Raw genomic sequence first — 25,355 nt, forward strand, 5'->3', positions numbered from 1 at the left:
TGCTAAGAATAATATTAAAAGCAAAATTTCCTTAGGACATTTCTTAAGTTGCAGAATAGGAAGGCAATGTTTTTATTTTGATAAAAATCAACATCGCAAATACATACCTTCTCCAAAGCAAAATTATAGATCTACTCAGGATAATTTATCAAGCAAAATTAAATGCTTAAAGAAATTGGTTGTATTTCTGGAGAAAACAGAAAAACCTTACATGTAGAATCTTTATAAATCAAACAAAGTAAATAAAATGTTTTAGGAGACTTTACATTCACTCAAGAATTTTTCCCCAGAAGTACAGACTTTAAAAATAAATAAAGTTTCTCTTGAATAAGCACTGTTTATCACCTGTTAAGCTCCACCCAAGCAATATTCAATTTTTCTAGAACATTCTGCATCTCAATTTTCTCATTGACAAATGATAATAAAGGAGCCCATCACTGCCACCACCACCACCTTATGGAAAGGTCATCTCGGAAACGAATGACCGATAGCTTGGTCCCCTCAGCTCACCTTCAGCATGTTGGCTGATGCACTGCTACCCTCACCAATCACACGATGTAAGTCCTGAAGTCGTCTTTGGACTTCCTCTTCAATGTAAGCACTGATCCTGCAAACAACAGAGGTACGGATGGTAGTACTCAAAGATCTAACCACACAGGGCACATGAGATCCTTTCTTTATTATGCCCTTCGAAACAAGGAGCTTTCTCATGCTAAATGCCAGACCTGGAATATTCCCTACATTCTAAGAAATCTAGTGCCATGTGTTCACTATATGGGTTTTTCCCAAACAAGAGAGTATTGGACAAATAAGAGAATCTTGAGGATAAAAGGCAGAGTCAGTGATCCCATCCAAACCTCTCCTGGATCTCTCTGCTGCAGGGCGGAGGAGAATCACAGACACCGCTTTCAGAAGGCTCCATGGCCTCAGCCCTGACTTTGAGACTCAGCACTTCACTCAGCAAGCCTCAGTTCCCTCACATGGAAAAGAGTGACAGTTATTTCCCACATCACAAAGTTATTTAAGAGGCCTGAAGAGGGGGAGAGCGGGGGAGTAGACACAATTTCTATGAATCATCACTATTCCCAAGGAATAATGGCTTGAACCGTTTCTGCTCTGTCTTGCCTCTCCATTGGCACCTGGCTGGGAGAAACCATATTTTAAAGGCTTCTCTATCTTCCAAACTCCCTGGCATAGGACCACGACGGTGGAAGCAAGAAATGGCTGACTACTGAGACAGTTGTCATGTAGGCATCCGGTATCCTCGAGAATGTAGGTGAAATTGCACAAATTTCACAACTGCACAAAGTGCAATTAAGTGCACTTAATTGTGCACACAAATTGTGCAAATTGTGCACACAAAAACTTTGTGCACACGAAGTGCACAAAGTAGCATCTGGTATCCTCGAGAAGGTAGGTGAAATTGCACAAAGTACAACCATCCACCCAGTGGAAGGAGGGAGAACAGAGGATTTCAGTTCCAGCTACAATCCTTCTAGTGGCTCAGGCTGCCCACATGGAAGGCTCACTTAGTTGTAGGCTCTCCCTTCCCCAGTTCTAGAAACACTGATTAGATGGATTATTTAAAATGAACTGTTTTGCATATTTATGTCTGAGCATACTGAAAAAGAATCTGCTTTCATCTCTCTAAACACATGCATAGTCCTAGAAACACTTCTGTACTACTGACCATGCCTGGATGGTTTTCTGAAACGTTAGGCAAAGACACTAATATTTTAGGCAAAAATGGATAGGGTAATAAAGTGCGGTAGTTACCTTTCAGCACTGAAAGGAAAATCATACACAGCTGACCCAGAGCCAAGGGCACTTACAAATGAATTACTTCTCTGGACCTTTACTTGAATTTTAAACTAGCCCCACTGAAGTCGCAGACCTAGATTTAAGGGAATACAGAAGCTCATAGCGTTCTTAATACATTTTGATGTCCAAATACATATTGCCTAATGCCTAGGGCTCATGACCGCCCAACTGGAGATGTCCCCATGACACAGCTGGAGCTGAGGAAAATAATCCATTTTCTTAGAGGCAAAGAATGATTAAGTTAATTTATCTGGAAGCTCTAAGCCACAGAGCAATTTACAACACCGCTCAAGTTGAAAATCATTTTACTGTAGTAGCATCAGATGTATACGCTATTCATGATCATTCTGAATACACTGGTACAGTTTTTGTAACAGACTTCATCTATTTGTAATTAATGATTTCCATAAATTAACTGTCAGCACAAGGTCCTTCTTCTTGGTATGGTTCAATTAGCCTTACTTCTTTGTTCCTCGCAGCCTGGCCTTGGTTCACTCCTTTCTGGATGAGGTGGGTTCCCTAGGCCTTCTAGCTCTATGTGCTCACACAACCTTGCACCAGCATTCCCTGGATGGAGCTGGCCAGTTCCCAGGTCTTTGGTTTCCTTCAAATGATACCTCTCTCCACGAGGCAGCAGTTGATGAAAACAAAGCACATATACCTCAAAGACACCTATGCCTTGCTGCCTTTGTTTGAGCCCTCCACAGGCAAACTGGATAATATGTGGTACAGTGAGTCATGAAATTGTATCATAAATGTAGGTGTGGTATCAGTTTAAGATCCAGTACCTGGCATCCATCAGAGGGACCAGGTGAGACTTCTCAGCACTGGATGGCAAGCTGGAAGAAGGAGCCTTTCCCTCCAAGGTCCCACGAGGCCCTTTTTGAATGCCATCAACCTCACAGATCTTCTGCTTCAACTGCTGGATTTCATGCTCTAATCTACAGAGACAGGAGTTACATTAATTCTTTTATTGACAGTATTGCCTGAGCATCTTCACTGCGTGGGACATTGTTCTAGAAACATGGGGGATCTATACACTCTTTGCAAAGAGCTTTTACGTTCTAGTAGAAAAGGTGCCACATCACACAAGGGATAAGGTGATAAGGAGCCACAAGAAGGATTCAGAACAAATGCTACAGGGGTCCAAAGTTGGAGAGAGCTTAATTATTAAGGGCAAAAATATTCCCACGGTGCTCCAAGGCAACCCTCTGAGGCAGATGGGCATGATTCTGAGCCCCCTACCACCGCTTCAAAAAAATAAATGGCCTTTGGCTATGCATTGGGATCCCTCTACATACTTCAGTTTGACAAAAAAGACCCAAGTTTTAAAGAATTTTCTAAAAACCACCCATCTAGGAGAATCCACAGGGTCAAGGCTGTTCAAAATTGAGCCTTCAGAGACCAATGGGAACTCAGACATTTGGAGATGAGGGTAAAGATTCTCCAGATGCAGAAAGCAGCAGTAACAAAGGCCTAAGTCACAAAAACAAGGAATCCACTCTGGCTAAAACAGAGGGTGTAGAAAAGGGAAATAGGCAAAAGACCTAGGAAAGCAAGGGGAGGATCTTGAGAAATTAAGATAAACCATAAATAGTTGAACCAAACATTTATTTCCCATGATAAATGATACATCCAATATGAGGTCAACTATTTATAAGGTCATTCTCCTGCTGGCCCCAGCATGCCTGAATCCAGGGCCATGAGCCCAAAGGGCCAAGCTTTCCAGTAAATATGGCCCCGGGTACATGAGACCCAGCTAGGGGCTACAGCTCACTCACTGTGTGAACTTGGGCAAATTAATGAAATCTGGGTCTCAAGTTCTTCATATGCCAAATGAGAGAATCAATGAGTCTTCCAAATTCCCTCAGTTCCAAACTTTAGAGATTCTACATTCAGATGCTGGCACACCATGATATTGCCAGCTCTCTGGTGTTACCAACAGCAATTTGACTGCTCTGTTCTGCATGAAAGCCAAGTTCTTAATTCTCAGAGATGTGGTTACAAGGTCACTCATGGGTTTCACAGAAGCAATGCCCAGCTTAACTCAGCCCTTCATCTGTCTACTGATGAGCAAGTATTTATGAAGCATCAACTTACACAGTATGAAGTATTTTCAAAGGAGGAAGAAAAAAGCATGAAAAATTGATGTTATGAGCCAGTTGGTGGGCAAAGAACCAGGGAGCGATATTAATACAAAGTCTCAGAGATGGTAAGGAAAATGAGTTGCGTGTAAGAAAGTAATTGCCAATGTTCAGAGCTGAGGTGACACATACTGGAGCTGCTCAAGGACATCCTTCAGCACTGAGGCAATGGAAAAGACTCCACAGAGCCGAGGGTTTGGTGCGGGGCCCTGAAGCCCAAATGGGATGTATGCGGGGGGCAAGGGAAGCAGGGCATCCCAGGACACGGTTCAGCACAGGTGAAGAGCTGGCCAGCCTGGGCCACTGCCCTTGGGCCAGCAGCCAAGAGGACACAGCGGCCCTGAGTGGGTGGGGAGCAGATCTGCCGCCTTCTAACTGCATGATACTTGGCCCCGCTGGATACATAACCACTGGGTGGAAAAGAAAACAAGAGAATAAACTGGATCTTGTTTATAAGGAAACCAAAAGAGGAAAGCCAAGTTCAGCGCACGCTGTCTGACCTGGTTCCATGTAAATTTAAAATTTCACGCTTATGGAACTTCATAAGAGATGGACTCGGGCTGCACGGCAGGCCCTGGCTTAGCCATGAGAACCCAGAGAGATAATAACAATAAAACCAACACCCAAAGAAGGCCACAGGAGCGTCACAGTCAGAGCAGGGCTCAGAACACGTTGGCCCAAATTAGGCCTTAGCGAAGTCTACTCCATCAAAACACATGAAGCTAAAAGCATCCTTTGTGTGGCTTCTGGAGGAATGCTGACACTGGGAATTCACTTCCATGGAAATCGCAATACTGTATCTGCTGTAATAGAGTATTAATACTAAATGGCCAGGGAGTGAAGCCGGATGACAAAAGCGGGGGACGTCAAGCTCAAAGCTCATGCGGCATTCTTACTGCACACTGCAGGATATAAATTGAGAGCACGCCCTCCACTACTTTAAATTTCCTGGGGCTGGAGCTTTGTCCAGCAATTTCATTTACATAACATACCTGCAATCATTTTCTTAAACCTCCAACCTATTTCTCCGAAGTAATAGCATTATGGTTTTTGATTGTTATTTCTTGCTGGTTTGCCAGAGGGAATAACCAGAGAGCAAAGGTAAATAGAACCCACAGTATGAGCAGATCATTCGAAAGGGAGGTTGTCCCAACCTGTTCGGAAAAATGATGGAGAGAGACTCCAGCCTCACAGTAGGTCTTGCTTTGTCATCAGTATGCATCCCAGGCTTCTGAGCCGGCCAAGGCCAGCCAGACAGAAAGGGGCTGGGCCAGGGTTTGAACCCCCACCTCTGTGAGATAGCCAGTCGGGTGATGTTTGCACACCAGGCAGCCTACAGATTTCTGGGAGTCTTGACATTCTGTCTGCTGGGCTACGAGAGAAAGTGTTCTCGAATTCATGTATTTACTCCTTTTGATTTCCTCCTACTGTGTGGGCAGCATGGTGACTTCTAAGGAATGGGTGGGAAAAGATAAATACTCCTTCTTTACCATGAAAACAGCATGAGTTCCCAGTTTTATTTTTCACAACACCCAAAGAAACATGAGTAAACCATCACTGCGCATGCTTAAAAATACCTGGAGAATTTTGTGTTCAGAATCACCTGGAGAATTTTGTTTGATTAGTAGTTTACTTTTTAAGGCAGAATCCTGGCGCTTCCCTCAAATATTGTGAATCAGGAGAGGTAGGAGAACGGCTGTTGTTCGGTTTTGCTCCGGGTGTGGATATCAGCACATGGTGCAGTCTGTGCATGAAGGGATGATGTTTTACTGAAGCTAGTGCTGGTCCCAAAGAAGATGGTAAGCCCATGGCGAGGAGCAAGGGAGTGGGGAGGATGGGAAAAATCCAGAGTGGCGGTCTGGGAGGAGGTAAAGTGAGGGGCAAAAAGAAGGAAAAAAAGAGGGAGGAAGGGTGGGGAAAGAGAAACCGAGGGAGAGGGCCGAAGGAGGGGAGAGGACAGACACAGGGAGGGGACGAGCTGGAAGAGGTCGTGTTAATCAAATACAAAAACATTCTTGTTCCATGGGTCAGTGGAGTAAGGGACAAGGGCTTTGGTTTCTTTTGTGTGTTTTTTTCAACTGTAGACCAACGATTCTAAAACGAGGCTCCCAAGGAGAAAAGAAATGTTTAGGGGTACCTTTTCAGCTTTTGTTTGATAATAACCATTTGCTGGTGTATTAGAGAACACACAGGCAAAAAAGAATTACTTTTGTAAAAGACAGTCAGAGACGCACCAGAAGGGGTAGAAAACACGCAATCATTTGTCACCTACAGTGTGCTACACTCTCCGTTCCCGGTCTCACCTCTCCCTGTCCTTCTCCAGGGCCTCCTGCTCAGCTTCCAGGCTGGCCCGGAGCCCGGCCCGCTCACTGCTGCTGCTGTTCAGCGTGGCCAGCTTCTGCCTCTGCTCCTCGATCTCCAGGCCCAGGGTGGAGCGCCTCTGCAGGGCTGAATGCCTCCTCTCCAGACTGGCCACGGCCCGCTCCAGCGCCTCCCTCTGCTGCTTCTCCCGGGACTCAAGAATCTCCTTTTCCTTCTTTCTCACTTTTTCCTCCTGACGAGCAATGTTGGCAGTGAACTCGAAAGTGGCTTGGAGCTTCTGCAGCTGGCTCGCATTGGCCTGGTACTGTGCAAGCTGTTCTTCTTTCTCTTCCATTTCTTTTTCCACTTGATACAGAGTGTTGTCTAAGCCGAGAGGACCTCTGTCAAGGATTTCTAACGCTCTCTGCTTCTCGTCCAGCAGGGTCGGCAGATGATTCTGCAGGAGGTACTGGAGCTGGCGGGCTTTACACTGCAGCCTATATTCCCCCGGCTTTATTTTCTCCAAATTTGGAACCGCCGGGGTGACATCTGCGATGCTGTCATCATTGTTCTCCAGCGGTCTAATGTCCTCCTCATTTGCAGATTTTAAACGTTCCAGGAGGTCCTGTTCTTCCTCAATTTCCTTTTCTAGGAGGTCCTTCTGCTGAAGCAGGTCTTCTTCCAAGTTGGCCAGCTTGACCAGCTGCCTTCTCTTGAACTCAAGGAACTGCAGCTGAGCCCGTTCTAACGGCTCACCGTCCTCGTCCCCTTCGGCCCGGGCCTCCTTCGCCCGCAGGAGGGACTCCCGGATGCCCTCCAGGTCCCTCCTGTCCTCCTCCGCCCGCTGCACCTCGCCCCGCCGCAGGAGTCCGATCATCTCCTGCTTCTCGCGCAGCTGCTCCTCCAGATGCGCCACGAGCACAACCTGCTCCTGCTCCTGCTCCTGCAGCCTCCTCTTCTCCACTTCGAGCTTGGCGTACTGCTCGTCCTTCTCCCTTTTGAGCCGCTCCAGCTCCTGAAATATCTGGAGCTTCTCTGCCTTCTCATTGTTGTTGAGCTCCTGGAGCCGCTGGAGCTCCTCCTGGACGCGGAGAAAGCTCTCCTCCTCTTGCCTCTTCTTCTGCAGCTCGATCTCCTGCTGCTCCCTCAGCCTCTCCTCTTCAAACTTCTCCTTCTCGGCGAGCAAGTCCTTCAGCTTGCTCTCGATGTGGAAGCTGCGGCGCTTGAGGCTCTCCTCCTGCTTGCGGATCTGGAGCTGCACGATCTCCGTCTCCTTGCGCTGAGTCTCCACCTCCTGCTGCATCCGCTCCAGTTCGGCCTTGTCTGACTTTTGCTTTTCTTCCATTTCTTCTATGAGTTTCCTGAAACGCCAAAAGCAGACCGATTACCATTTGATGGCTACATACAATTGCCGTGCTAACTTTTCCCCGACTGAAATGTTCTGAAAATGGACAGACGACACCCTTCGCGAATTCAAACCCTTTGCAAAAATAAAAAGTGGGGGGAACTGCCTTCCTTTTCATTTCCAGCAGCATAATGCTTCACTTTTTTACTCTGTAACTGTCCAACATATCATTTGCCTAATCTCCTGAAGTAGCCTCTGATATCATTTCTTTGTAGAGTCTATAAGCATAATGTGTTATGCATGATATAATTTTAAAAGCCCCCTGAGCTCAAAGAGAAAGAAGCATGCCCAATTTAAATTTAAATGGGAATAATTTTATTCAGCCCAATGGCTAAAACTCAATAGAAATTCAGTTACAAAATGACATTAAATAAAAATGCTTATGCTGTCCTCAACTCATTGGGGTCAAATATCAAAGTCAAGATAATTGACAGTTCATTGTTCCAGCTCAAATAACCACATGCTATTTAGCATTTAATCACTAGTTTAGGACAAACGGTAATCACCAAATGGCCCAAAATATTAGTTTATTAACATGTAACACTGAAAATAATATGAGTCTCCATGAGAATACCGAGATGCATGATTGCTGGAGTGACATGTTATGTTTGGTCCTGGAGAAGAGATGATCCCCAATGGGGCTAGAGCTGTGTTTTGAGGTTGGGATGGCCTCCAAAGCAAAAACACAGGGTAAGCAAAACTATCAGTACATGGCCTCCATCTCCTGACCCACCTAAGATCTATCTCATATGATGCTGGGAACCAAACTAAATCATTTGTAACATCTAAACTCCAGAGTCCAAAAAATAAATATCCAATCTGCAGATTTTCTGTGGCCTTAGTTTCTACTCCAATATCTATCCTTTTTCCATTTCTTGGCATGTTAAATAGGATTGGGGGGGGGGAGAAAATGCTTATTAGCATTATCAGATAATTACATTCAGAACATATTTCAAAAACTCCCCAAATCAGCTAAGCAATCACACACACACACACACACACACACACACACGAGAAAAGTGAGCAAAAAAAAAAAAAATATAAAGAAGCAAATTACAGAAGGGAAATACAAATGGCCAAACAACATAAGCAAAAATGTTTAAAAGGGGAAGAGGCATAAGGACAGGGAATTGTCATTCTTTGGGTTTTTTAAAACCTCAGGCGATATTACTAAGGAGGACAGCCTTTTGAATTAGAAATAAACAAGTGCATACATGGAGCATTAAATTTAACAAGTGCGTGAAATTTGCCTACTGACTCTATTCCTTTTCTCATGAGTATTTGAAGATGTACTATTTGAAAATTCAAACATGCAGTAAAATGAACCAGCTAGAAGAATGACCTGCAGTCATTAAACATGTAAATACTTGACACAGAATCAGAGGGAGGTCCTGAAAGAGACCCTAAAAAACTCTGTCTGGAAGATTAATGTGAGAATCCACAGACTACAGTAGTGTTAAAACTGGTATCCCAAGTGGCTTACCTTTTACTTTCTAATTTTTCAAGTTCTTCACGCTGTTGCCGCTCAAATTCAAGTCTAATAAGAGAAAACAAATGAAAATGAGTCACTTTTCTGAAAGAGTTTTTCTCTCTCTTATTCTCTGTATATAGTTGCATATTATAAGGAGCATCCATTTTTTAAGCATTATTTTTAATTATGATGGATTAGCAAGTTTAAAATGTTTTCTTCACTCTATGACTATGATTAGAAATTAGACATACATTTGGGTGCTTGCATTGAGGCTGAAAAGAACATATTTTACTTGAAGGAAAACAAACAAAGCACCATTGTATTGAAAAAGCAGGGTTAAAGAAACTTCTGAATGATAAGCATGTCTAGTCTATGCAGCTTAATCACTGATGAGTGTATATAAAAATGGAGAATCTCTACCTTAGACAGATGGGTCCTTTTATAGGGAAAAGACTGCCAGGGAGGTAGAGAGAGAGGGAGAGAGCACAGACATCAATTAAGAAAAGAATTAACTGGGGGAAACATCAGGAGAAAAGCAGTAAGGTACTTAAAAGCCAATAGACATGCACACATTGAAATGGCGTTTTATACATATCACATTTCCCAATAATTTCTCAAAGCAAAGACTCCAAAGAGTAAGCTGTGTGATGTTTGCACACTTCCATTGCAATGGCAGCACTAAAAATGAGTACCAGTAATAACTGGGACAGTGGTCAGATCCATAGTTTCACTACTTGGTACATGGTTCTACTTGTAGGCAGGTTCATCAGGATCCTCCTATGACCAGTAGTTCTAGGATACAAGTTCTTGGGAACTACATAGCTTGTGAATGGATTTACCACAGTGAGAGCAAAATAAAGTGGGCTAGTCACCGGGAATTTTAAAACAACTTGCTAAAATATTGATAACAGAAATTGATTTCTTCTCAAATACTAGACTTTATAACCAAGAGTTCATACTTCTTCTTAAATAGCATGAATGGTAATTCTTAAACTCACACATTTTCCCATTACGGTAAATGCCAGGTACACCCAGAAAGCTGACTAGGGAAAAACTGATCACCAACTTTCCCATATAATGGGCAAAGGCAGACTGGCCAAAGTTCGCTTTACAAGGTGCCAACAAATATTTCAGTTAGATGTGTTACGCACTTCATTTTGACTAATATTGAGCGGAAGATATCTGGTGGCTTTTGTAAGCAGACCTGCATGCTGTGCTGAGCGTTTATCCATGTTATCTTACTTAGTCTTCCCAGCAAATCCTAACAATAACAAATAGTATCTCCATTACACAGATGAGGAACCCAGAGCTCACATATGCAAAGGAGCTTATCAAAGGTCATAATGGTGAGATGTGGTGAAGCCTGGATTTGAACCCAGGGCAGCCTACTTCCAAAACACTGTCATTTAACTCATAAGCAATGCTCAGATTTGTGACATGCAATAAAAGAACTAAATCCTTTACTGAAACTTGTCATTTATAACTATCCTACTATCAAATGAAAATAATCTACAGATTATAGGCGTTGCCATCCATGAGAAAACAATCACATAAATGTTTATGAAAGGTATTTGCCAATCCCCAAGCTCAGCATGTATGTCATTATGCTAAGTAAGGATAAGGTTTCATTAAAGTTAGTATAAGATTATTCTCTTTTATACAATAATAAAGAGAACTTTGGAAATATTTTATAGTAAATACCTCTTTAGACTTCAGTGCAGTCTAGGCTTTCTAGAAATGTTTACATAGTCAAAAGGCATCACTAGATCAAATACTTTCAAGACCAGAGAACTTCCCTAACAGAATTGACTTTAGTTTTTGCTTTTACTTTCTATGCACACCTCATATAACCACAAGCACATCCTGCTCTGACAATGTCACAGGCACGTGGTCATAAGCCAAATGCTCCTCTGAGAGTTGGGAGACCTGGGTTCAAATGAAATCCTGTCGCTGAGGACTGTTTTTACAAGGGGCCGGTGCTGGGCGGGGTTCTTAGCAGGCAATACCCTCACTCTGTTCTCCCAACCCTGCTAGGTTGACATGTTTCTCATCCCTATTTTACACAAAAAACTGAGGCTTAACACAAGTAAGTAGCATAGGGAGAACTTGAATCCAAGTGTGGTTATTCATATCTGGGCTGCTGACCACTAAGACTATCACGAGTGAGCTGTGTGGCCTAAGGAGGTCACAAAAATGTGCGTTTTGATATCTTCATCTCTAATGTGATGCTCTGGGAACCTTTATTTTTTTTTTTAATTGAGCATGGCATCAGGCATGGAGGGGCTCCGGGGATGCAGCAGTCTATAAGGGTGACACGGTACTCCCAGTCTGTGACAGTCAATAAATAGAAGTGAGCACCCAATGAGTTGCAAGCCAGGACTGAGGAAGGACACAGCGTTATCACATACGAAATGGAATACTGATCCCAGAATTTGGTAGTACCTAGGATCAAGGCAAGCTTCCTGAGGAAACCTTAACCTAAGCTGTGCCCTTCTTCTTCGAGCATGACAGAGAAGCTCAATAAAACCAGATCTTGGCCTTCTATGGGGGGGAAGTGACAAGACACAAAGCTTAACAGGACAACAGAAGCTAGATGGTGAGGAGCCTTAGAAGTTATATTAAGGGCTCTGAACTTGATCCTCAAGATGGTGGCAGAAAAGGACCTTGGAACAGGGTTGTCAAAGAACACAGAGGCCTGGTGTTCCACAGAGAACAGACAGGAAGGGAGCAATACGGGAAGCCAAGAACTAGGAGGCCATTGTAGTCACATGAATGAGAGCTGATGGAGGCAAGACCTAGCATAACTGGGATAAAGAGATCTCTGATCTTCAGGAGGTCAAGCTGACAGAACTTAGGGGATGTGATGAGAAAGGAAGAGTTACAAGATCCCCCCTTAGGTCTCTGGCCAGGCTACACAGGAGGTGGGAGGGCAGAACCTAGTTACCAAGAGGATGAGTGAAAAGGTCTGCAGGTCTAAACCCAAATTCTAGTGACTGGGAGACCATGTATTAGTTATTTAACCTTGAGCACTTAATTTTGATGGAAACTGAAGAAAATAATAAGCCCTATCTCAAAGGGTTATAACCAGGATCCAATGAGGTAATACAGAGTATGTAGGGCACCAGCACATATTAGGTACTCTAGTGTTGCCTCTCATTGGTAGAATCCACTGGGATGAAGAGGAACACTGGGAACAGAGCCAGTGGGAGCGGCAGAAGTAGCAATAGTAGCTGCACTAGTGCTAGTGCTCCCAGTGGCAAAGACAAGAGTTGTAGCTAACATTCACTGAAGATTCATTCTGTACCCTGGTTCTAGGGACTTTGCATTTAACTCTTATAATGGCCCTGGGAGGTAGGTGCCATCATTATCCCATTTTAAATGTCAGAAATGTCCGTATTGCTAGTAAATGCAGAATCAACCTCGACTCTAGAGCCCACAATTTAATCTCTTCCCCATCCCGCCTTCACAAAGTTAAGCTCAATTTTATATCTGTCGAATCTAATGATTCCAGAGGGTCATCCAAATAGAGACATCAAGAGGAAGGAAGATACATACAAAGATCTAGCTCTCAGGCCCTCATCAAGGAGGTAATACAGACTTGGGATTCACCAGCATCCAGACCAGAACTGAAACCACAAGAGTGGATGAGGTTACCCAGGATGTACGTACAGAATGAGAATTAAGGAAGCTTAGTGTAAAGTCTGGAAGACCACAGATACTACAGTGATCAGCAGAGAACAAGGCAAGGGAACAGTTAAAGACACAGAGAGAAGGTCAAGAAAGGGTAGGCAGTGGAAAGCAAAGGGGAAGGGGAGCAGTAGTATGAAATGCTTGTGGAAAGTCAAGTAAGATAGGGCCCAAATAGAACTCACTGAACTTAGCAACATGGAGGTCAATGGTAAACTTGGAGTGAGCTTTGTTGGGTTGGGGCCAAACTACAGTGGACTGAGGGCTGAATGGGAGGAAAGTAGAAAGCTTTCTCAGTATTTTAGTTATGAAGGGGGGCTGTGGTAGTTTAGGAGAATGGGTGCTTATTTTAATAGCTAGAAGAGACTAGTATATATTTAAACCCTAGTATAAACAAGCCAGAAGAGAGAGGATATAAAAAACTGGGGACAGCGTCCCTGAGCTGGCATAAGAAGAAGAGGACAGAACAATAGCTAAGAGCATGGGCTCTGGAATTAGTCTATCCCAGAAGTCTATCAAATCCTGGCTCTCAACCTCTCTAAGCCTCAATTTCCCCATCAGGAACTAGACTCAAGAATAATCCTGGTCCTTGATAAGTGGAGGATCCCATGAAAGTATATAATGAGCACTTAGCAGTTAATAAATATTAGCTATGAATCCTACAGCATCCATAGTACAGGTAGGGGAAGACGAGAGCAATTCAGCCGTTGGGATTTTTCTCTCAGAACTTTTTATTGTCTGTGATGTATTGTATTGAAAAACAGTATTTTACTCTTAGACTTCTGTATTGTCTGTGATGTCAGAAGCAAGGTTCTCTGCTAGAGGAAGGGTGGTGTGTTAGACGCATAAAGAACATGAAGATTATTGGTAATAGACAAAGAGGCCAGCAGGCAAGAGAACTGATAAGAACAAAAAGCAATAGGGGGTCAGTGGGCATCATTCAAGTTTAGAGACTGATAATTTACAGAGACAGCAATCTCTGTGTTGATGTGACTTTCTCTTATAGCATTGAGCTGAGATATTGGATACAGGTTCAGGGCAAGGAGATAGTTTAGTGGACCCAGCTGGGTCTCTTTGACAAGTGAAGAAAGCCAAGGGACCATCTGAGCATTTGGGAAGAGGATGGCTTAAGTGTTGGGGATGAAAACTTGGCTGGACAGAGAAGTAAGTGAAGACAAGGCAAGGCTTGCAGGTGAAAGTGAAAAATCCATGAAGTCTCCAAGCTCAAGACGTGAATTCACTAATGTAACTATGAGTATCCACATGGAATCACCCAAGATAACAGCAGGACTGAAAAAGATGGCGACACTTAGAAGGTAAGCAGATGACAACAGTAAGGATAGGCAAAGAGTGGGAGAGCCAGGTGCCATAGTGAACAGATCAGAGTGCTCTGCAGGACACAGGAAGGGTGTCTGAGGGCAGCTGAGTCTCTGGGCTGATGAGGTCCCTGACTCTTCCTCGTTTGAAGTTTTCATTTTGGAACATTTGATTGTGATGAGGGAAGGAAAGTACTGGTACCAGTGGCGACTGTCAATCTTAGTTGTATGAGGTCGCAGCTCTGACCACTCCTGAAGAGTGGCATCTAATGACATGGAGGTTCTGAGTCAAGAAATCAGAGACACATTCCCATTTTAATTATTAATGAAGAAGTATGGGTTCATTTCTATGGCCTATTACTAAAAAAGGAAAAATCTGGACTGTTTTCTACCAAAAGCATTATGTCTGCAATAACTGATGACTTGAATTTCCTAAAAAATAAGAGTCAAAAAAATATATAAGATACTCGCTCTTAACTTAAAACCAAGTCCCAACCATTCTGAGGAGAGACTCATAATTAGAAAGTCAAGAACTGTGTTTTAAAATATGAGGTGATATTGGCTGTTGCTGGTACTGTATGATTTCCATTAAATATTACATATTTACTAATCATACTTTAAAAAATGCACCTCTTTCCTTAATCAATGATAATTATTTCAAATAGCAAACCTCAATAAATTATAAAATATAAATGTGAATGTGTTAGTATCAAGAAAAGAATATCAACTGTAATTGTATTTTAATGTGGCTTCATTTTAAAAAAGTATAATTCACTATCTTATTTTACTGGAATTATCTTGGCCCTAAATGCTAATTTCCTAAATGTTACAATTAAAAGGAAAGCCACAAAAGGATGTGATTTTTGCAGCTGTTTTTAGCATTTTAAAATGACATTTGGAAGTACATATACTGTGGTAGGTCCAACAAAAAAGCATAGCATGCAATCTATTTTTATGAGAAACAGCCTCTTTTTTTTTTTTTTTTTTTTTTTGCATTAAGAGACATCTAGCATTTTTAGGTATAATTGCACATCTTGTGATTTATATTCCTGTTATCATCGGCAATGAAAAAGCAAGGGGGTGGGAATTTCTCAGTTCGCACCATGACATTGAAAGTGAAACTGTGATTATCAAAAAAAGAAAGAAGAAAAGAAAAATTCTAAATGAACTGAAAGCATAAATATTCAAGCCCTTATGTTGTGCCAATGGTGATTAGTTTTGTACCTTTGATGTCATTTCACGTTTGAAAAGGAGGAAAACAGCTACGCAAGTCCAGCCAACACTGAAGCTGGCAGTGGTTGGGGGGGGGGGGCGGGTGTGGAGGGCAGCGGAGACTGAGCCCCAGACTCCAGTACAACTAGAAGGCAGTCACCTGACAGGAGAGGTGAGCTGAAGGCAAGGCAGTCTCCACATTCTCCACACAGATATTCTCCAAGGGTATGTGAACAGATGAAGGGGAAATCCTCAGGCACTGGATAAGCCAGAATTTTTTCCACCTGATTTTTAGGTTCCAATTAAATATAGAGACAACTGCGTGCATGTGCAACCTGCAAGGGCGCACAGGGCCCTGCATTCACTGTCTACTGCCGCCATCTTGCAATACTCACTATTTGAACAAGAGGCCCCAGGTTTATATTATGCACTGAACTCTGTGAATTATGTAGCTGCGTTCTAATCAAGTACATGTCATTGTTTAAAGACCTGGGGCCTGTAACCCGGAATGGGTGGCGGTAGTCCATGGCGCAGATTCTGGTAAGGGTCATATGGAAAGCAGTTAGAAAAGACCAGAACTCCAGGCCAGATGGTTCACTTCTCCCTGATCCTTTGCAAGGGATTAGGTTTCCACAACAGTGGGTTCTGTAATGGTCAGACCAGAATGGCTGATGTTCTTACATAACCACCCTAGCCCCCTCAGGAAATTCCAACCTGTTTCAAACCACCTTATAAATGAGCAAACTCCCAAGGAGACTGGGGGATCTTAAAGACTGAAGAGGAAGTTTGGATTTTCATGCTGGAGTTTGCGCAGGTTCTATCCAATTATCTTCCTGACATTCTAGATGTTCTTTAAAGGCTGAGCAGAAACCAGAGACAATCCCACGTAAGTACAGGGAAATGCATGAAAGGAATAACCTGGCCATCCATTCAGATCCTGTCTCTTCATGGAAAGGCTCTGAGGTCTTTCCTGTGTACGTCATTAGAAACTTTTATTGGAAATCTGAGAGTAGCTGCTTTGTAGAGACAGTGGAATCAGTGCACCACTCCCTCCTCACTTCCCTTTCTTTCCAACCCCCACCCCCACCATTGCACAACACGGCAGGTTATCGGACTTAACATACAACTGTGATTCAAGGTGCATATATCAAAATGAAGGTCTCACGATGCAACTGAATCGTGGAAGTAGTGAAATTAAACCCCTTATAGTTAAAAGTCTGAGTTTATAACAAAAATATCCCTAGTACTCGATTTTCTAATGAACTTTCAAATCCCTAGTCTAGAAAGTACTCAGTAAAGACTTTCAGGAGCCAGTCTTAAGCCTTTTGTATTGCAAATGGAAAGTGCTCAAAGAAACAAAGATTGCTTAAAAAACAATAGTAAAATTCAATACCATAAGTGTTTTAAGTAGATTTCACCCCAGCGTATTTCCTATAACAGTGGTATAACGTCCTCCAATAAAGGCAGCCGGGACCACATGTTAAGCCCAGGAGACCTGCCTGATCGAGCTGCAAGATCACAGGCAGTTACCACTATACATCAAGAGATCATGCATTCTACTTGGCACACACCCCAACACTTTGCCCGGCCCTCCTACTATTTTACAGGCCAGGAGACTGAGGCGCAGAGATTATTAGAGAGAGGCCCAAGATGACCTCTACTTTAGAGGAACCAGGAATAAAGTTTGCCTCTTCCTACTCCTCCTCCTTTTTAAAAAAAAATATTTGTTTATTCGTTAGAGAGAACAGCACAAGCAGGGAGTGGTGCAGAGGGAGACAGTGGAGAAGCGGACTCCTCGCTGAGCAAGGAGCCCAATGCTGGGCTGCCAGGCTGGATCCCAGGATCCTGGGATCATGACCTGAGTGAAAAGCAGACACTTAACCAAATGAACCACCCAGGCGCCCCTCCTCCTCCATTCTTTCTCAACTCTGAAATTCCACCTCACCTCCACAGCTGAACTCTGGTAACTTTTACCTTAGAAACAGCCTTCCAGTAGTTAACAATTCATTATTCCAAGATGTACCTCTCTCTGTGTTTGATAAACCAGAATAGCATAGTGCAGGGGATTTTCCTGCCACTCCATTCGGCCACACATGCCACCTATCCAAGAAACCTGTGTCAATACCTACTATGTACAAGGGCAATACAAAACAGATCAAGTGCCTTTGCCTCTTAAGAGTGGATTACAAGTGAAATAAAATATGCATGCATATCAATCACACAGAACATGATGAACCCAAGAAAGTTCCATTTTTACCAGGAGATGGGGTGGAGGGAGAGCATTTATAGCTACAGGGATGAGAGGACGCCTTGCAAAGGAACTGCTGTCGAGCCGGGCCTAGACAGATGGACAGAATAACAATGGGCACAGTGTGGTGAGCAGGGAAAAATCTAGTGGAGGAAAAACAGGAGCAGGAAGACAAAAGATACAAACAAAAGGAAGCAGTAAAGAGAAGGTCTGGCTGTTGCTCTGAACAAATAAAGGGAAGTGGTGAGAAATAAAACCCAAAAGATAGACCATGGGGCAGAAGGTCAGAGGTTAAGCTGACACTCTGGGGAGCACCTTCGTGAGTGATGTCTCCTCCCACCAACCTGTGGCTCTTCAGCCCAAGGCACTGAGTACCAAGTACAGAATTCATTTGTTCAATATGGCATCCAGGTGCCAGGCACTGCCCTAGGCACTGTGGATTCAGCAAAAGGAACCAAGTCCCTGCTGTTACAAACCCTCCATTCTAGTGAGGAGGACAGCTACCTAACAATGCCTATGGTATGTGATAAGTGCTATGCAAACAGTGAAGCCAGGAGAGAGGATGGAGAGTGAAGGAGACCTTTAGGAGAGAGCTAAATGGAGGGAGTGACCACGGGGAGGCATCTGCTGTCAACATGAGGGAGAAGCCAGGCCAACAAACAGGAGACAACATGTGTGGCCTGCTGTTGAGCACAGCAAAACCAGCATGGCGAGTAGATGAAACCAGGAGATGGTGATAGTACGAGAGCAACTGTGGCCCAAGAGGGAGCCAGGACCCAAACCACTTAGGGCCCTATAGATCACAGAGGGCAGACAGAACTCCCACCAGGGCTCCTTGAGGACAGAGACCTGCCTTAATTGACTGTGTATCCCAAGGGCCTTCTGCAAGGCACATAGCAGGTGTTCAACCAGGACTGCCATGAACAGTGCTTTGAAGTCAGTGACATAAGGCTCAGAGCCAGACCCCAATTACCCGGTCACAGAATACCTAGGCAAGGAAGAGACGCTGGCAGTCAATGCAGAGCTCTCTTTGCCTTAAGAAAGAACAAGTTTTGGTGCTTTCTATCCTTCTCAAGATGAAAGTTAATCAACTGCAGCAAATCTAGAAAATTCAAGGAAGTAAAACACTTACCAATACAATCACCATGATTGTTCATTCCATCCTGGTATACAACCTTCAGCCTTCCAGCCACACACATATACACACAGATGGGGGCCAACAACATGGCTTATTTTGTAATAGTTCCTCTTAACGAATATTTTTGACAAGTCCCCAGATCATTATCTATTAACTGTCTAACATAGTTTAATACCACGCAATTCTAGAATCTGATTGTGCCATGATTAATGTAAGCAATCACATGTTGTTGGAACGGTCCATAGTACCTGACATATAAAAATTTGGTGGGGGGCGCCTGGGTGGCTCAGTGGGTTAAGCCACTGCCTTCGGCTCAGGTCATGATCTCAGGGTCCTGGGATAGAGTCCCGCATCGGGCTCTCTGCTCAGCAGGGAGCCTGCTTCCATCTCTCTCTCTCTCTCTGCCTGCCTCTCCATCTACTTGTCATCTCTCTCTATCAAATAAATAAATAAAATCTTTAAAAAAAAAAAAAAAATTTGGTGGGATCTACAGTGGGCAGCCCAAGAAGTTAGTTTAAGAAAAGCTGTACCTGTTTGTAAGCAGAGAGAAAAGAGAGAGCACACAGGGAGGTCTGACAATGTGAAAAAGACTTAAAATGCATCATAGCTCCTCTCCCTTCACTGAAGTGAAGAGCTCTGGCGTTACAAATCTGCTTTCCACATTTGTACTCCTTTGATATCGCCTGCTGAAAGACAAAATGTTAAAACACCTAACCAGCAATGCTTTCAGTGCATGCCTCTGTCTCGGGCTAGGGGGAGCACAGGTCCCCAGTGTACCTGTTGTACCTCCCCCCAGCCTGTCCGCCCACTCCTGGCTCTCCACTGTCATGCTTTTTATGGTCTGGGCCCTCAAACGTTCCTTTCCTTATTTCTCTGACATCTCTTTATTCTTTCCCTTGTTGCTTTAATGTGAGCAGCAGCTGTCATCAAATAAAGAGAACAAGGGGGTGTGGATTTAGCTGACAAAAGGAAAAAAAAAAGTAGCAAAGATTTATATAAGTGGATTAATTGCAATGTAACCAACAATTTACCTGTGCGTGGAGGGGGTTAGAAATCATTCCAAAAGCCCTTTACGATTAAGCAAGAGTTACATTTATGATATAAACAGAATGAAGACTTGAGGCACCTGGGTGACTCAGTTGGTTAAGTGTCTGCCTTCGGCTCAGGTCATGATCCTGGGGTCCTAGAACTGAGTCCCACATCGAGCTCCCTGCTCTGTGGGAGTCTGCTTCTCCCTCTCCTCCCTGTTGTGCTCTCTCTCTCTCACTGTCTTTCCCTCTCAGATAAATAAATAAAATCTCAAAAAAAAAAAAAAAAGAAATGAAGACTCGTCTTCAATGGCATGGGGAAAAGTTCACAATAAAATGTTAAATGAAAAAGCAGAATGTAGAACTTTATACCAAGTGTGATCGCAGTTTTGGTTTTTTGTTTTTAAGTAGCCTCCATGCCCAGCAGGTGGCCCAACATGGGGCTTGAACTCGTAACCCTGACATCACAACCTGAGGTGAAATCAAGAGTCGAATGCTTAACCGAATGAGTCACCCAGGCACCCCAAATTTGTTTTTTTAAGTAATCTTTATAATGCATAATTATAATATCTAATGTACAGTTAAACATACATATTATAAATATAAGTAAATATTACAAATGTAAACCAATCATCGTTTTTTGGTGGGAGGATTGTGAATGCTTGTGATTACTTTATTCATTTCTGAATGTTTTACTTTTTTGTAATAAGCATTTCAATTTATAATGAGACAAACTACCTGTTTCAAAATTTTTTCTTAATCTACTGTGATTAGAACAACCATTTTACTTCCTTTTTGCTTCTGTGAATCTCTGGTTCATTTCCATTTTATCCAACAACAATGATGATTAACCTGGGTAGATCATCAGATATGGGGGTTGCGAATGGGAACTAAACATCTAATGGGGACATAGCTACTCTGATGGGGGCACGGCTACTCAAGGTCAGAATTATGGTCTGTGATAGAGGGAGGGGTTGGTACTGCTTCATCAGGGCACAACAATTCATTCACATTCAATTGTCCAATCAACAATGATTTCTCAAACACCTACTGAGGAGCAGAGATACAGTATTAAGAAAGTCAGACCCTTTCACTTACCATTAAATCTATAGACCAAGAGACAAAATTATCACCTTCCAAGGGCTACAAAGGAAAGACAGAGGATGCTCTGAGTGAACAGTCAAGGAGATGAAATTGGGTGGAAGGTGGTAAGGCCTTTATGAAGAAGCAACATTTAAACTGGGATCTTAGAGACTATGTAGGCTTTGTCCACATGTGGAGTTGGTGGACATATGGACGGACAAGTGTTTCAGGAGAAGGAAACAGCATAGGCAAAGAGCCAGAAGCAAGAACAGATCTTCACAACTAGAACCCTTGACTAAACCAGCAACAAGCTCTCATCAAATGAGCTAACAAATTACAGACAGCTCATGGTGTGTATTCAAGTAATACAATACATTACATCAAAGGAAAACCATACTGTCATTAGGCACAAAGAGGAAATCTGCTATCTTCCATCCTTGACCATAACCACCATTCATCATTTCAGTAGGAAAAGCCTCATTTCCTCAGGTGACCTTTATAGTTCAGCTTTCGACTGTGCAATTATAAAATGAAGGAGGCAGAAATGTAGCCCACTCCTCAGATAACACAAATAAAGACAGACTGTTTTTTGTTTTTTTTTTTTTAATTCTACACCTCATCTGTAGTTCATCATTGCATTTCTGCAAACTTTGGAAACAGAAAACACAGGAAGCTCATCGCCTTAAGAGGCTCACAGTGAAATATCATTCAAGGACAAAAAAGAAAACAGGGAGGAAAAAGTCAGTAATTAACACTAATCTCCATTAATGGAGAGAAGAAGCCTACTGCTTTCAGTTGCTTTTATCACATGTTCTCCAAGACTGTATCTTAACAAGCTATTTAAGGCACTCTACAGCAACTTTAAAGTTAGTAAATGGTCCATAAAAAAGCAAGACAATGAAGACCAAAAAATGGAGGAGAAATCAGCCATGCAGCAAAGCAAACTTTTGAAAAATGGCAAAGCCCGATAAAATAAACTGCAGAGACAAACACTGTAAATAACCATCAAAGAAACTCAGGCTAACTACCAAACCACCAGCAACATAAATATTGCCAACTACATGTATAAAACTTCCACACTCAAGGTCAGCAAGAGAAAAATAGATAAAGAACAGATACAGTCCTGGGAAGTGAGGAGAAGGGCAGAGCTAGCAGGGTACTGCAATCATAGGCAATATGACCTTTTCTCCCAGGATGTGCCCCGGAGACCATGGACTCACCTGAAGGTGCAAATCCCATCAACAGTATGTCAGCCATGACCAGATTCCGGTTCTTAAGCCCCTTGTACACTGGTACAATTAAGTGGGGGGAAATAAATTCACTTCATTCATATTTATTAGATGTCTGTTAAGTTCCAGGTGCTATGCTAGGCACTGAGTGAACAACAAATTAGCTTCTGTGCCCATTTTCTGGAAGCTTACAGTCAGTCATCCACAGTGAGGTGAAGGCTCAACACAGGATAGGACATGACCCTGTGACTGATGTCTCCTTACTTTCTCCCTAATGTGACACATTTATTGTTTCCATTGAAGGCAGGAAATGGGGAAGGAGAGCATAAGGCAGAAACAGGGAAGGGTGGGAGACAGGAAGGAAAATAAAATAAGATGGCCCTTGGCAAAGCAGGGGGTGGGGCACCAACCCCTCACACAGCTGAAAATGTTTAACTTTTCGCTCCCCAAAATCTTAAGAGCCTCCTGTTGACCTGAAGCCTTACTGATGACATAGTCAATTAACATACATTTTGAATGTTACGAAGTATTATATACAGTATTCCTACAATAAGTAAGCTAAAGAAAATAATAAGTACATCTTAATATTTAATATTTAACTTAATATTAGAGAAAATATTAAGTACATCTTAAGTACAGTCATATACTGTATTTATCGAAAAATCTACATATAAATGGACACCTGTAGTTCAAAGATCAACCCCCGTTGTTCAAGAATCAACTGTACCTTCTTTCCACATAATTGTTTTTGGCCAGTGAGAAGTCCTCACTGCCATCTTGATGCCTCCGGAGTTTTTGATCCAAATCCCAGAACTCTTCATTCACAATCTAGTTCCTTCCAGCTTTACATTCTGAGATGTCAAACCTACTCTTCATTAGGAAGGACCAGGAAGGCTGAAGCTAAGCACAAACAGCGTCCTAAAAGAGCATGGAACTCAGTACAGGACATACCAGGTCCCTGATGAATCCTTGATGATGGTCAGAATGCCCAGGGCCCAGGACGTGCTTCCAGAGAGAGCCATTGTTAGCAGGATTCTCCAGAATCCTGGTCCTGTGAACATAGCCTAGAGCTCCATCCAGGAGGGTGTACTCATAGTGGTAGAGTCTACACTTTAAGAAGATCCCTCTCCAGTTGGCATGCAATTAAAATTCTCAAAAAGTATTGGTGGAAAATGGTGGTGATGTGTGCAACCATTCCATAGAACAATTCGTGAACATGTATCAAGAGCCTTAAAACAATTTATATTTCTGGACTAGTAATCTCTACTTTTTTACCTCCTGAGGAAGTAATCATGAATAAACACAAAGATTTAGCTACAAATATGTTCACCCCCCATTGCTTGCGATGGCTTAAAACTAGACAATGAGATGCCTACTGATAAGTTACAAAATGCCCACAGAATGCCATATCACATGGACATTAAAATAATGTAGGAAATACTTACAAAAGGAAAAGGTAAACAAGTGTAAAAAAAAAATAAGTCCAATATGAACTCATCTTGGTAAAAGACCACATTTAATATGTAAGTATGAGTGTGTGTCTGTGTATAAGCGAGTATACACGTATGTGCCCACGCACATACAGAGAAAGAAAGATGGAGAGGTGGCTACATGATAGGACAGAGGTACAGATTAGAATATACAGTGACATGTTGACTATGTATAAGTTCTTTTTTGCTTGTTTGTAATTTCTAAATTCTCCAAACTGAACATATTAAAATAGAAAGCTAGGTTAAGAATAATTACCCCTCCTCCATTTTCACCCCTTGATTGTTGAGGACTACAGACCATCCTTACTTACAAGCGTTTCGTAGCTACTGAGATCCAAGGTGCCCCAGATGCCGGCCAATTCTCAGCTCTGAATGCCACAGTCCATCATGCTCCTTGGATGGCTTGCCAAATACATGTCTGATTTTTTACTTTAATATTTTGGGGTCCAAATGGATTTGAAACCCAGATGTTTCTCCTCTTCAGAATTTAATTATTCAAATATATCCATTTAAATCAACCCACCACTCGTTAGTGCTTAAAGGATGTTAATGCACAAGTGAAAATTTCTTCCTTTATTTTCAAGACTGAAATGAATTTGGAATGTATATAATTTTGCTTAGGGCACTTTCAAGAAGCTGTGAAAGCTTCCACAACCTGCCAAATTAGCTGTCTGTTTGCAGTCTCAGAGCAAGACAGAGGATGCCTAAGCAGCGGGCTTGCTTTCTTCATAAAGACTGTGCCGGTCGAGGAGGAATGTTTCCTCTGCAGCAAAATTATTTCCTGGCAAAGACCCCAGCTGGGCACTACTCCAAAGTGGAACTAACTCCCAAAGGAAGTCACCAGGCTGCTTTGCCTCATCCAAAATTTCTTTGGCACCAAGTACCACGCATGTGTGTATACAAATCCTGGTTTCCAGGGAGCTTGAGATACAGGCCAGCAGTAAGTTCCAAAACTCTGTTAGAAATGATACACTCAACTTTATGTGCCCACTTTGACTAATAAAATATTCTTGGGCAGCAAGGACTTCAGTTTCAAAAACTCCAAATCTTACTATGATTTAGAGCACAGGGTTTTTCAGACAGAGGCTATATGAAGAATTAGTACATGACCTGTTGAACAACGAAAAAAGAACTGGTTGCTTCCAAGGTTAGTTGGTTCTTACTGCATACGATAATCTACAAACCAGACATACTTCTTCCAGAGGACATTGCTCTAAGAGGAACTGAATACTAAGCAGTAATTTTTAGTCTACTGCAAAAAATTTTAAAAAAAAGAAAGAAAAAGAAAAAGTCAAGTCTATACAATACCAAAAAAACCAAGAGATATGTTCACTTTCACCCGTTAAGAAAGCCACAAAAAAAGTATACCTGTATGAACAAAAAATGCAAAAAAGTTTTAGGGGCCAGTTAAAAAGTGCAGATACTACAACGTTGAGAGGACCCATCTGAAGCATGGGGCATGTGAAGACCTAGGAGCAGACCCATCCTTCGCGCTGGGAGCACGTCTGTTGGCCAAAATGGACAGCTCAATAAACATCTCTTAAGTGTCCACTAAGTGGGAGCTTCTGGAGATTAAAAGATGAGTAAGGAACAGTCCCTGCCCACAAGAAGCCTACTGGGAAAGCAGCCATAAACATCAGTTAAATTGATTTAGAAAGACTGTATGATCAAAGTACGCACAAAATGCCTGGAATAGAATAGAGAAGCAGTTAGCTCAAATCACAGGTGCACAGGCTGCCTCTTGAGGAGACAATTCTGATACTCATTCTCGAAAGACGAAGA

The 25,355-nt window shown here is 42.6% G+C and overlaps 1 protein-coding gene across 4 annotated transcripts in view; it reads right to left on the reverse strand.

The window, feature by feature from the left end:
- Window positions 1-25,355, reverse strand: part of KIF16B (kinesin family member 16B) — a 279,324-nt gene that overhangs the window by 88,016 nt on the left and 165,953 nt on the right. For all 4 annotated transcript variants that reach the window (XM_059134083.1, XM_059134082.1, XM_059134084.1 and 1 more), the window contains exons 18-21: window positions 9,155-9,208; window positions 6,269-7,627; window positions 2,610-2,762; window positions 511-607 (exon numbers count right to left, since the gene is read on the reverse strand). In XM_059134083.1, coding sequence (XP_058990066.1) covers window positions 511-607; window positions 2,610-2,762; window positions 6,269-7,627; window positions 9,155-9,208 — 1,663 coding nt within the window. The remainder of the gene's footprint in view (window positions 1-510; window positions 608-2,609; window positions 2,763-6,268; window positions 7,628-9,154; window positions 9,209-25,355) is intronic.

Source organism: Mustela lutreola, chromosome 9, assembly GCF_030435805.1.
Source record: "Mustela lutreola isolate mMusLut2 chromosome 9, mMusLut2.pri, whole genome shotgun sequence".
NCBI classification, from domain to species: Eukaryota; Metazoa; Chordata; class Mammalia; order Carnivora; family Mustelidae; genus Mustela; species Mustela lutreola.